Genomic DNA, 14,500 nt, shown 5'->3' with positions numbered 1-14,500 from the left:
CTTTTAATGTTTCTTTACTAATCCCAGTGATGTATTTAAGGTTGTCTTAAGACATTAAGGATGTCTTAAATAGAGTCTGTGAGTGAAAAAGACTATATGAAAATAATATCTCAGTACATTTTGGGGATGAATGCATCCTACTAAATTACTTGAAAAGGTTCATCACAGCCCTTAAATCACTAACCAGAATGTAGGTGATTGAACTGGAGACAAACTGGTCATTCCAGGCTGATGATTGAACAGTTGTTCATAAAAATAAAACAGTAGTATACAATGATTACCCATTGACCTATCTGATGCCCACGGAATCAATTTTGATGCAAATGCATCCATTTGACAAATATTCTTCTGATCTTACATTTGTAACTGGGTCAGTACTGCAAAAGAGAGTTCTGCTTTTTTTTTAATCTTGTGTTTGAAGCTTCAGTGAAAAGCAAATTTTCATCTTTTGTATTTGCAGAGGTTAACAGGAAAATTTTTTTCCCTGGTCTTCTGTGTTAACTCATTTATTTGCTATATAAAGTCATTAAAAGGTAACCCTTTCCTTTTCTTCCTCTGATTCCTTTTCTCTGGAACTGTCAACCTGTTGCAAGTATAGGACCTTCCAAGATTTTTATACCTTTTTTTTTGTGTGTGTGTGCAATAATGTGGTTGCAAGTGCTTAAGCACAGAACATCAAGCTAATATTTTAGGAAATTAAAATGGTCTTTAAATTATTGTGGTTTGCTGCAAAGCACTTTCCTGACCAATTTCACAAAGCACGTTTTAGTTAGCAGCTGAGGTGAGCTTGAGGACAACTAAATTTATCATTTCTTGTCTGGAAGCTGGTAGCATTTTAGGATGCATTGACCAGGTCACTTACATCTTTGTGAATGTAGGGTCAGTCGCAGCTCTAGTCAAGGTGCGGCATAAGGAATTAAAACTGCTTTCAGTGTAAAAAGAGATGGAAGCATACTTGACCTGTTTGCCTGATGCTTTACATCCTTGCGTTTGCTGCAGTGTTTTGGTAACATCTGAGTATGCAGAAAGCAGGGTGGATGGAGCTCTGTTCCTTATCCTTTCTCTTGGCTCTCATTTCCTTCTCAGTCATATTCTCAATTTAACTAGTTATGTGTAAAAAGCCCTACTTCTGTACTTGTTTCCTTTGTCTATTTTAGTCAGCTCTGTTAAACTGTTCAAACTAGTCACTGAGCTGTTCAGATTGATTGGGAAGCTCCGTGCTTCTTTCTTTTTGTTGTCTGCTCCTTTGCTGATAGGAGGGCTTGATTATCTACTACATGTATCTAGCAGAACTGTTGTAAATGTTACACGTTTTATTTGGCTTGGTACCAAGCAGAACAAATTTAAGTGTTGCTAGAAAACCCTGGCAGTGTTTAAATGATTATTTTTTTTTAAAAAAAAAAGTATATATGGGTTATTCTCTACCCAAAATAAGTCTCTAGAAAATAGAAGTTATAGAGTACAGTTCTTGGCCTATCTTTAGCTTTCTAGTTTGATAACATTTCTACATAAACTTAGATTATTTTTTTTTCTTAAAAGTTTATTTTATAATAATTATTCCAGATTGATATATATTTTTGCTAGCAGATGTAAACAAAATAAAGCTGTCGTATTTTGTAAGATAGTGAATTGTTTTCAACTTTGAACACAAGATAGACTTCTGCAGTGGTCTCTTCATTACCTGATGTTGCATAGTAAGTTTCTTACATTTAATACTAAATTGAAAACCACATTGTCTAGAGGATATAATTTCTAATAATCAGTACTAACTACTTTGAGCTAGACCATTTCAACATTAACAGTATTTTTTGAGCTGCATAAACAGACGTTTTCCATATAACCTTATTTTTAAATTAACGTCAATCTTTGAAATCAATAAACTCATGTAAGTAAATGAACTAAAAATGCAAACATTTAAGCAATACATTGAAGTTGGTTAATGACAACTTATTTTTAAATCACTAATTACCAATCAAAATACAGAATTGTGCAGTGTGTGTGTGTGTTTAGTGGAAGTACTTTAGCAGCACATAAGAGAACAAACGGTGGGAGCTTTCACCTGTGTTATCTGCCTGTCATCCCCATAAGTAAGAAAATACAGTATTGTTGTTTTAAAATAATTTTTCTTTTGTAATTTGTGTTTTAACAAAATTTTCAATATTATAGGTTATCATAAGCATAGATGCCTCTGAAAATATGCACAAAGAATGTTCTCTTATGACTGACTGTAAATGCTGATCTTTTTGTTATAACTACTTCCTATAAGTATGGTGTGTAAGACTGCATCCCTAAAATACACAGAGCCAATCTTACTGTTGGATAAGAAAAGTACATTAATACAATTTCTGCAGCAAAAATACTGCAATTGTTATTCTGTTAACACCAATATCTAAAAAGATTTGTGAGTCATTCAATTGCTACAAATAAGTACCAGACTGAAACTCATGTAATACAAATGTTGAGATTGCTTTTACACCTAAGTGCTTCCCCTTGTGTTTCTTGTAGGAAACAGAGATGAAGGTACACATGCACACAAAATTTTGCATCATTTGTTTGCTGACATTCATATTTCATCAGTGCAATCATTGCCATGGACATGACCATGCTCCTAAAGAGGAACGTGTACACTACCATAATGACTATCAGATCTCAAATGCATCCTACTTCCAGAATGGAGGAACAGAATCTATGCCGAGTAAATTTTCAACGTTGGAAGCTGAAAATGAACAAAAATACTACATTGAAAAGATTTTTGATCGTTATGGTGAAAATGGAAGATTATCTTTTTTTGGCCTGGAAAAACTGTTAATAAGCCTTGGTTTAGGAGAGATAAAAGTAGTGATGATAAATCATGATGATATTGGCCATGATCATGTTTCTCACTTATATGCTTTAGAGGTACAGGAAGGAAAGCATTCTCACTCTCATAGCCATCCTCATAGCCATAGCCACTCAGATTCAGAAAACCAAACCATGCTTGGTATGGCTGCAAAGAGAAATCATAAATGTGACGCTGAGAGAGACACAGTAGTGCCATCAGTAAAAGATGATGGCAAACACATTCATGACCAGAGTCGCCATCACCATCATCACCACCCTCGTCTACATCATCATGACCATAATGGTACACATCATTCTCGTAATGATTCAGTTAGTCATAGTGAACACGGCGAACAGAACCATGAACCTTCAACAGAGACAAACACAACTCAGGATCAGCCAGAAAGAAAACAACGGAAACAGAAGAAGAAGCAAAAGAAGATCAGTGAGACTTCGGGAGATGCTACACGGGATTATGCCCCAGATCATGATCCAGGGGATCAGTATGAGCACAATCGTGTTCATAAACATGACCATGTACATGATGCATCTCACCTGCATGTACACCATCATGAACACAGTAGCGATCGTTCTACTAGTCATGGACATCAAGATTCCAGTTTAGGTAATGAGGATGGACACCACCATACCAGCAAGCGAGAGGCACCTCATAAGAAGATCAGTGTAAGAAAGCATGCTCTTTTTTCAACGCATAATCATAAGGATCATAATGAAGATGAACGTGATCGTGAAGAGGTGAGTATGAAATGGAGAACCAGTAAGTTGACTTTCACTGTTACGTAATAATTGAAGATGCCTACCCACAAATAATGCAGAAGCAGGTTTGCGACCATTGCATAATACAGGTACCAGAGTGAAAATGCTAGAGGTCACTGCCACAATTTTGAGTTTATGGGTTTTCATTTCTGTTTGCCCATCACCCATCTTTTCTCAGAGATCTATCTTCTTGCCTGTTTATCTGTATAAAGGACATCCTTAAAGCTTTCTAAGATACTCTGCTTACAGGTGGGTTTTTTTCCCTTCCCAATACTCATGAATACTTCCCACACACACACCTTTTTTGGACTTCTTTCTGAATCTAAGATCATTAACATTTTTGCAAACCACAGAGACTCTCCTAAAACACCTGCATCTTTTCAACGTGCTTCTAATTTCTTTGTCCTAAGAGAGTGTGAAGCAATGTAGATACAGCTTCTGTAGCACTGTGCTCACTGTAAACTCTTCCGTCTCTCCCTTCAGCATCAGTTATTTCTGCCAGGAACATAAATATATTTTCGGTTCCCCCTTACAGTTACTGCAGAAGCAGGACATTTTGATATCATGGTTTTAAACTAGAAGTCAGGATAGGAAAGGGTGGAGTGAGTGCCAAGTTTGAGGTTTTAATCTGAATTAAAAAGTGAAACTCCAAAAACAGAAGCTTGGTAGGTAAAGAGAAGTGTTATAAAACCTATTTTGGATTTATGTTCTTCCACTTCTTTAATGCTATTCTTTCTTCATTGCTTGTACTGGGTAATAGTAAAGAATATGGAAACTCATTTGCATTGACATTTATCAAAAATTATATAGGTTTGTGGAGTCTGAGTTTGTAGCGCAGATATTTTTACTATTTCTTTCCCCTCATAAACCACTTAGATCAGCTTAGGCATGTTTTAGCGCTGGTGGAATGTTGTGGGCCAGAGTTTCTACCTTCTGTTTGTGTTCTCAAATCATATGCTAAATTTTCCATGACTGTAGTTTTTAATGAAATAGTTGCTTTCATGTTTAATTTGTTTGTACAATTTGCTTGCAGTGCTTAAACGTTACCCAGCTGTTACGGTACTATGGTCTGGAAACCAGCTCTCCAATATCTCCTGAATTGTTTGTATACATGTGTCCTGCTTTGCTATACCAGATTGAGAGAAGGCTTTGTATTGTACATTATGATGAGCTTGAAGATTTTATGAAAAGTAAAAACGCATCAATTGAGAATAAAGATAAAACTGGTGCATCAGGTAGGTGTGTAACATCTAAAGCCTTCAAAATTATTTTGCGTTGTCAATATCAACTTCAAAGCTTGAAATGTCATACAACTTAGCATTTACTGTAAAGGAATGGTTGAAATTTAACATATTTATTAGAAGAAATTTGAGACAGCATGCTCCCTTAGTCAGGAGACATAGCATCCTGTTTGGTGGTGTAATAGCTTCTCCTAAGTAACCATGGCTCAGGGAGGCATGACCTTCTTTCTTGTACCTTTTTATCTTTTTTCATTATTTTCACTTTTTATTTTATGTTTGATTATTTTTATTTCTTTTTTCATTTTCTATCATTTAGGCCTAACATCCTATCATTGGGCCTGTGGCCCAGGCATTTTGGCCTGGATTCTTCCCACATATCTTTAGATGTTGGACTTTCTTGTAGTGGGAACACTGGCAAGGTACAGAATTTTTGGAGATAAAATGACCTCTAGGGATGAGCAAGTCTACCCACAGTTTGGGTTATTTTCATCATTTAAAATATGTTATGTCTTTTTCACTTATTGTGACTGAGGTGGTCCATATGTTTATCTCAAAGTTGGAAAGTTTCAGTGTAACTTTGGCACAGATTTTCTTAATAAATTTGACCTGGATCTATTCATTCAGGAATAGAGAACAGCACCTTCATCACAGTTCATTCGCTGGAAGACATGATTTCAGGTGTTACCATTTTTATATTCTAGCAATGATACAAATTTGTAGAATTGACATCCAGAATTTTTTGTGAATTTAAACATAAAGACTTGAGCAAGATACAAAAGCATTTAAATTGCCATTTCTGACAACCCTTCCCTTTTCTGACTGCTAATGTCAGTTATTCTATACTACTTCTCTCTTAAGCGTATGAGAAGTATTCAATCGAAATCCTCTGTTGGCAGTTTTAATTTTTTGTGTGTGTGCCTTAAGTAAAAATCAGTAGACTTTTTTTATTCTTCTTACCATAGTTCTAAGCTAAAAATATTTTTACTGTTGTTAAAGCAGTTACTTTAAGGGCAGCATTCATTATTGTGATTTCATAACTGAGTATAGTTTTAAAATATATGTTTACTACTGCTGTCTTTCATAAATTATAATGGATCGGTTGACAGATGTTTAGCTGTGATGAAATATTAAAAATCTAAAAAATCTTGGGTACAATATCCATGTTTTGAAAATAAAAATATTGGTAATTGTGAATATTGGTTAGTACATAAGCGCTTATTAGCATTGCTAGAAATAAAGCTTGAAGTAACTACATTCTCATAGATGTTAATAACTGTTGGAAAGAATGCGTTGCTGGTAATCTTTCTTAACAATGCTGGAGTCATTAAAATAATTAACTTGTTATATATAAATCTTCAATAGTGACACAGCTGCTATCTTGTTAACTGTTCAAAGACTGCTGTAAACCGAATACACTGTGTGTTTTATATGGCAGCAAATTGTTTTGTGGGGTAGTCTACTGTAGTAAGAGTTGACCCCTGCCTTATTACCAAGAGGATTTCTAGAGCAGCTCTAAGCATTTTCTGCCGATTAAAATGTTGAAACCATGTACAAAACTGTCATGTTGCACATGCTTTGAACCAGTTTAATTAGAAAATTTCTACAGATCAGTGCTTCTTTTTAAAATAATGTATTTTCTTTCTCTGTAATGAGTAAGGGAGTTGATGAATAACTCAGCTTGAAGACCTTTAACGTTTTAAGAGACAATTTGCAAAATTAGTGAAGCTTGTTGTGAACATTTAACATGTTTCATGGCATCTGATATCTTGACTATAAATAACACATTTGCCAGTTAATTGTAAAAAATTGGGTTTTAACTTATTGATTTGGCTCTGAAAACAAACAGTAACATCTAAAACAGGTCAACTTGATTAGATAATGATAAATCATTCTTTATAACAATTTCCTGTATAGTGTTGTATTAACTACAGTGAGGCTTCAGTTGATGGAATAATCATTTTCCCTTCTTAAGTAAGGAAGTGAATTGCAAAATAACAAATCTTAACTGGTATCTGTGGATTGTGGGAGGTGTAGGACAAATAATAACCTAACCTGCAAGTTGTAGGATTCTACTAAAATGAAAATGTGTGCTTACCTGACCTAATGTAAATATTTTTACATAGAAATATTTGCCAAAGTTAGAAGTATACAGACTTTTTTAAACACTAGTTTTCTGTGGTTTTCTTTATTTTTAATTAGGCTTTCAAAAAAACAAAATAGACCCATGCTGCTTCTATTCATTGATACTAACTTGTAAGGTTTTCATTAGTTCTGATAGTACAGTTTTCTAAAGCAAAGTAATTTAATTAACTGATGACCAAAAACTTACAAAGCCACGTTGGGTTTTCTTACTGCAATTTACAGATAGTTCTGTAGCGTCTTTTAATAGGGGTTTTCAAGGGCTTGTACGTACAACTGAGCTTTCACAGGGTACCAATCGGAGGAGGTGGCATTGTTATCATTCAGGGCTCCTAAACTTGAAAGGTACACCCTATTAATAGAAGATAATCAAGCTAATAGAAGTGATACAAGTAAACAGTGAGCAATTTTTTTAAAGATGGAGATCAGTTAGAGCTGTTGATTAAAAGTATTTCGGATCAGATATATCTTGTAAATCTGCCTGTGCAGATGCCAGTGTTCTCTGGAGCTTACCATTCCCTAAACCCAGGAAGGCTTTGCTTCAGTGGAGCCTTTCTGTTAGCTTGCTTTCTTGTTAAAGCTTGCAAATAGCTAACCATTCTCAACCTTCCAAGGAGTTGACCTTACTACCCTTTTAGTCTGTTTTAATTTACAGAGAGCTGTCCAAATCTCATGCGAGCTGCTGTCTGTTGTTTGCTACCCACTGTCTGAACAGAGGTCCCTTACTGAAGAAATTGTTCGGTCACTTCCCTCTCGTTTTTTTCCACAGAAATATTTTATAAGCTAGTGTATGATCACTTCACCTCATTGACCAAACTTTATACAGTATCTCTAGAAGTGTTATACACCAAGATCTTTTCTAACTTAAGAGCTCTTGCAGTGTTCATAATATTTCATATTAGTTACACTTCCATAATATTTTAGTATTTTGAACACTACAGTTGAATGAAATCCTTCAATAAAATTGTGTGTCGCAATTTTGTCGTAAGTCTTCCTTAGTAGTCCTTTTTGCATGAGGAGTGTTTGTACATATATGTAACTGCAGGGTCATGCACAGCTTTTATATATAATATATTTTTTGTCTTTGACTATACAGCAACCTTTTGCTGACAATTTTGGTTTCATACCATTTTTTAAGAGTTTAAACAGAGGCAGAAGCTGACGACCAAGATCTGAGAGTCGCACAGAGTCCGCATTGTAATTCTCATGTGCCTCATCTTAATCATGGTGCCCTGTTTAGATACTGTATCATTCATAAGAGTATGTAAGCCCTTCAGAGATGCGTTTGCCAAAGCTGTGTGATGATATATGAAACTTAAGCCAGTTTGCATAATCTCCTTTTCATTTTTCTCCATGTAAGGCTGTTGGTCATCTAACCTGGCATTTAACATCATAATGCCTGTGTCCAGACTGCAGATCCAATGTCCTGCCAAATGGCTGTGTAATTTTTATTTGGACTACTTGTGTGTGCACACATGATTCAGTATTGAATTACAAGTCCATATATGCTGTTTCTTTCAGCAGAGCCTGTTAATCCAGAGTACGTGATTGAGGTGCTCTGGGGATGAATCAGGGCTGTGCGGTGGCAGTATTTGGTTGGCAGGTCCTGCTCCCACTCTAGACTTACTTTTGTATTCCCATTTTCCAACCTCTGTTTTTTAGTTCCTCATCTGGTGGTAGTCTTTGTCTTCTCACCAACTCTCTCTTTTCCTCTCAGTATCAACACGCATTTCAGTGTACGCTGCATACTTTCTGGAACTTTTTCCAGACAGTTTCCTCTGGTGGATGTGCTCTTGTACCCTTTGCATTTGAATTGGATTATTTCCTTTTCTGCACTATGGTGAAATGACAGACTTTGTAAGAATGAATATCCCCAAATAAAATTTAAAACAGTATTTTGGTGTTGAAACAGACCAGGCCTGCAGCAGCCACGGTTCTAGTGGCAAAGTCTTGTCAAATCTGATCTGTAGCATTTTTGGTACAGATAGAATTCTTGGGACATTTGACTGCTAAATTATAGAATTCATTGAACAGCTACAACATACTCATTTCTCCTCTCCCCCCATTTCCAAGGATGTTTTCCCCCACTTGACCAAAAATGCGTGGACCTTCATAGATGTAAGGAAAGTCAGATCATGCACCAAAGCATGGAAATGCTAATGATTTTAAATCAGGAGTTGTTGACTTTCATGAGAGTTGGCAAACTGTGTAGACATTTTTGATTAAGAATGAAGCTAGCAAAAAAACCCGGAAAAACCTGAAGCATTTAGGCTAAAACTTAAAATAAATAAATAAATAAAAAAAAGTCCAGATTGAGGAAATCATATGCATGAGAGATCTCAGCAAACAGTTAATGTTTGTAAAGCAGGAGCACCAACTATTCCTGTCTTTGGGACTGTGAACCTTTTGAACTGTATTGTTGGAATTAAACCATTTTTACTTAGTGTTCTTTGAAGTTTCTGTGATGGGAAAAAACAAGAGCAGTGATAGAGAAACAAAGAGAGAGGGGAAAAAAATCCAACAGTTTTTAATTCTTAGCCTTACTGATGACTTGAAAAAGTAGAAGAAAAAATATTTAATTAGGGTGAGATGCTGACTGCAACAGCCATGCTTCTTTGCTTATAGGATCTGTTTCTTGTGCAATTCCTCCTTTCCTGTGTCATATAGAAATTTGCTCATCTTCCCAAATCAACAGTATTATGTTGAGTGTACTATATCCCATTATCACTTTTTCTTCTAATGACAACAATAGAGGTTCTCAGAAAAAATATATACTGCTTTTTGTTGGTAACAAGTGGCTTTCAGCTCTTCAAGCTTATTTAGCATTTGATTTTAAAGTTCCTCTGTCAAAAGTTGAGTCTTTCTTACTTCTCATAAATAAAATGTATAAATAAAAATGTATGTTTCGAAGCACCAGGTGAAACGAATGGTGCCTAACTGAACATGTTGCTTCTAACAAAGGAGGAGAAAATATCGATTCCAGTTAAATTTTGCATCTGAACTGTGTTAAAAACAAATGTTAAATATGACTTAGTGCTCGTAGAGCCCTAGTAAGTTAAGTAGCAGAGATGGTTTTGTTCCAGCATGAAATCTTTTGCTTTTTGTGTTTCATTAAGGGCTACAGAGCTAAGCCTGGAACTTACAATCAAGAAGAATTGCTGGGCTCTTTTTAGCTGATTGTCTTCTGCTATCTTTCACTATATTATACTGTACTCTGAATAAGCCAATGTATTTTTGGCTGTGGACTTCAGTACTGCCTTCATATTTTTCATCATATTTTGAAAGAACAATCACACAACTTAGGTTAAAGGAAAGTCAGCTTCTTAAGAGACAGTTGGAAGTCATTAATCGGTCTTAAAAGTTTTGTAAGTATTATTCTGATAACCTTTCCGTATTCATTTTCTTCCCACAGCCTGGTTTTGTGGTATCATCTCTATCACCGTCATTAGCCTGCTTTCCTTGCTAGGTGTGATCTTGATTCCCATCATTAACCAATGGTGCTTCAAATTTCTTCTAACTTTCTTGGTAGCTCTGGCTGTAGGAACAATGAGCGGAGATGCACTACTCCATCTGTTGCCACATGTAAGTATTACTTCCTTTTATTCTTAATTGTAACTGAAGATAGAATTTTCAAAGAATTGTTTGACAAGTATCAACAAATAAATGTTCGTTGATGCAGATGTAGATTGACTTGACTGTGAGGAAAATCCTGAAACAGTGTTTGATATTTTCTGTTAACAAAAAGAAAGGAAATGTGTGTTTCTTAAAAAAAAAAAAAAAAAAGTAGTTCTGTATTCATAGTTTAACTTCTGTCACAGTGTTCTAAAACATCTAATGAGACCAACAAGAGTACTTAAAATTTAGCAGTATTACTGTCTCTTGTCTACTGGTACTTGTGTATCAGTAACACCTAAAAGTATTTAAGGGGGATTAACCTTCCTGGTTACTAGCTTTTCGGGAGGAAGTAACCTCTAACTTACTGAGGCAAGAAATTGTCCAAGTTCCTGGGAAGGTAAGCAGTTTTTAATTTGTGATAGTATACTGTAATTTTTGGAAGGGGAAATGTCTTCTAAAATTTTGGTACCTTAATTTTTTTAGCAAAAAGACTAATGTTTACATGTTTTCTTTGTGTAAATTTTAATATAAATTTTTGGTCATGTATTTTTTCTGAAAGTTTGTATTTCAGATCAGAATTAAGGATGTAATTGACTGTAATAGTTAAAAAAAATCATGAGGTTTGGTTGCTAACAGGAGTGTAGGAATGGTAATTCCTTGTGACATTTCTGAGTGTTAGTCTCATTATCTTCAGCATTGTGACAGAAAAAAGCTGAAGCTAGATTATCTCCTGCTCCCCCCCTAAAAATTTCCAAGAGGAATTTTTTTTTTTAATTGATTAGGGTAATGAATAGCTTAATTAAAAATTTCTGTGGTAAAATGTGTTTCTGTAAAAGAAAATCCACAACCCAACTTTTATTCTTTTTATGTTACTTTTCTGGCAAGGTTACATATTTTATCGTCTTAAGCTCGGAGCCATTTCAGTCTCCTGATTGCACCAGGTCATGCTGCATTATTATTTTCTCTCCTAATAGTCCCATGGAGGCCACAACCACAGTCACCACCATGGCCAAGGTCATGTTCATGAACACAGGCGTTCTCATCGACATGCCCACGGACATGGAGCACAGGCTGAAGGCTTTCTAGAAGAAAATGATCCAGTGCTGAAAGGTCTTGTGGCACTTGGAGGCATTTATGTTTTGTTCATCATTGAACATTGTATAAGAATGTACAAGCATTACAATAAACAGAAGGTATGCACTAAAATTGCATGCTATTTTAAAATATATTACCCGAAGTTATCTTCTAAGCGTTGAGGAATTGTCTGTGTGATGAGTCATTATTCTGTGAACCATGAACAGGTGCAGCTAATCTGCATTCTATTTGATTTTATGTGAGGAAACCCTTTTCTAGACAAGGTTGCTTTTTTTAACAAGGTAATTTTTGAAGACAGAGTAGAAATCCAATGGGGGAGGTTGCAGCTTTTTGGCCAAATATATTTGGAGGTAGATCTAAGTAGAAGAGATTACAGCCCTTTTTCTAAAGGGGTGTGATTTTTTTATTTTTTTTTTTTTTCAAAAACATCAAAGGCAGTATGTAAGAAAGAACTGGTAATAGAGCCAGACAATTGTCAGACAATTTGCAAGAAATTTAACTGTACACTATTAGCTAATGATGCCAATGTAACACAGGTATTCAGTTTTTCCACATGAGAAAATGCTAAAATTTGCAGACCTCCCGCTTTCTATAAATTGCCGGTCAAACTTTAACTTGTTTCCCTGAAAATGATTGGATGTTTAGGGCTGGGAGCATGCTGTATTCATGATGGTGGTATAAAAGGAGAGTGAGTACCTCAGGGGGAGCGTGACACTGGCTAGAAATTCAAGCCACCAAAGAGCCATATTCTTTCAACAGTTAGTGTAAATACGCTTTTAACTTTTGCCTCTATCATTCAACTTCGGGGAGAAAATTATTTTGGTGAAACTACAACTGCTTTTCCCAAAATGAGTGTGGAAAATTTTAAAGTTCTCTGTTTCCACATCAGACTTGCTGCCACAGCTGGACAGGCAGCAAAAGATTTTCTGTGTTGGAAGATGCATATCTTAGATCTTCTGATAAAGAGATAAAAGCTGTCACATTGGGCACATCTTCTTTGAGATTAATTAAATAATTAAATCCCCTAGGTTGCTCTGGCAAATCTATGATCTCAGTTGTATGGGCTGCAGATAAGGAAAGCAGCAAGCTTTTCTCTAAAGGAAAATACAAGGAAGTTACAGGAGTATAAAAAAAATCAAAACTGAACAAAATAGAGGAGCTGTTCTTGCTGCATGCTTGCTTTCTTGAACAAAATAAGCAAATATAATAAATCTGCATACTGTGCTTCTGGGCTGTTAGAGCGATCCTTGTCATAATGTACTCTGTTATTGAAGTATTGTCTGTGTGTGCATGTGTTTGTGAGTGAGTGACATTCTGTAGTAGGTAGCTAAGAATTTCCACTGGGATAGATATCGTTGCTGAGCCTTAAAAAGATTAATATTCTGTAGTCACACACTTCTCTTAGACATATTAAGAGAGAGTAACTATTCTGAAGAGATTTTTGGACAACATTTCAGTTTCATTTCCATCGATGTTTTTACAAACCAGATGTTATCTGTTTCCTGTTAGAGTAAGCAGAAATGGTGCAAGAAAAAACAGACTGAAGAGTCACCGATTGGAAGGAAACTTTCCGATCACAAATTAAATAATAGACCAGATGCTGACTGGCTTCAGCTCAAACCCCTTGCAGGTAGGTATTTATTTTCAGAGTTTTCTCAGATTATGAGATTCAAAGTAATGGCATGTAATTCATGGCATGGAGCATGTAACCTCTTGTAGAGTTTTTCTGCTATTATGCAAATCATTGTTAATAAGACTTAATAGGCTTTCCCTATTAGGTCTTTTTTTTATTTTGTTTTCCCTAGATCTGAGAGCACTCTTGAACACTTCCTAATATGCCATACAAATGGTTCTCAGACTTCTGAAGCGTTCAGGTTTTGGGTGGCTGTGGTTCTTTGGGGTTTTTTTTATTTGTTTGGTTTTGGGGTGTTTTTTGATTAAGCTGTGTCCAACTAGTTCAGCCCTGGCAAAAATTGGATCAAAAATGAACACACACAACCTGAAAGAGCATATCTGTTTCACTTTGAAGATTCCAGCCTCTGATCAATTACAGTTTGGCTGAGAAGGCTAAACAAAATTAATTTCATAAATACAACCGAGTATCCTGAATATTCCTCAACCTACTGTTCCTTCATGACAGTCTAAATGCTCATGCAGTGTGTACCCAGAAGGAATGCCATAGAACCCTCCTCAAAGGGCTGAGGGAAGGGGAAGGGCTTTGCTTCAAAACCTTCCCTTTCTGTTGCCTGCACGGCTGCTGCATAGCTGCTGAATTACATTTGTTGAGGAATAATCCATATTTATACCAGTGCAATTTTGTCAATTTGAGTGGTTGGTAGAAGGGAGACTTAGGACTGTAGCCTTCTCCACTCAAACAACTTAAAATGAGATTTGGGACACTGACATAGAACATAGAGAGACTTTCAGCTGTGAGGATGGTGGTACATACATTTGAAATGTCTTCATTTTCTTTTAATGGGCGATCAGAGGAATTTTGCTTCTAATAACATGGAGTACGTACTGGTTTTATAACACTGCTCCTCTGAAAGTGCACTCTGCTGATCAGTAAATCATTCGTACTACAGGCACTGGAAGCCCATGCTGAATTTGAATTTTGAACTGCAGTGCCACTACCACTGACCTGGATGGCCATTCCATTTCTTTTTAAACAGCTTCCAAATGGTGTTTAAGAGCCTGTTTATCTAGAACTCTTTGTCTGCTGCTTAGGTACTCCGTGCCTGTTTTTTTAATTCCACTTAATGTTTGCTTATTTTTGACTCTGAAATATTTTTGTGGAATTATTGTGAGCTAAT

The 14,500-nt window shown here is 35.8% G+C and overlaps 1 protein-coding gene across 3 annotated transcripts in view; it reads left to right on the top strand.

The window, feature by feature from the left end:
- SLC39A10 (solute carrier family 39 member 10) overlaps positions 1-14,500 on the top strand; it is a 57,216-nt gene that overhangs the window by 29,094 nt on the left and 13,622 nt on the right. For 2 of the 3 annotated variants that reach the window (XM_074829579.1, XM_074829578.1), the window contains exons 2-6: positions 2,506-3,576; positions 4,631-4,832; positions 10,390-10,559; positions 11,567-11,785; positions 13,197-13,317. In XM_074829579.1, the coding sequence (XP_074685680.1) occupies positions 2,515-3,576; positions 4,631-4,832; positions 10,390-10,559; positions 11,567-11,785; positions 13,197-13,317 (1,774 nt within the window). In that variant the 5' untranslated portion in view covers positions 2,506-2,514. The remainder of the gene's footprint in view (positions 1-2,505; positions 3,577-4,630; positions 4,833-10,389; positions 10,560-11,566; positions 11,786-13,196; positions 13,318-14,500) is intronic. The other variant, XM_074829580.1, reaches the window with a different exon arrangement.

The sequence above is a fragment of the Strix aluco genome, chromosome 6, assembly GCF_031877795.1.
Source record: "Strix aluco isolate bStrAlu1 chromosome 6, bStrAlu1.hap1, whole genome shotgun sequence".
NCBI classification, from domain to species: domain Eukaryota; kingdom Metazoa; phylum Chordata; class Aves; order Strigiformes; family Strigidae; genus Strix; species Strix aluco.
Note: the sequence above shows the minus strand (reverse complement) of the source record. Positions and strands in the feature narration are given on the sequence as shown.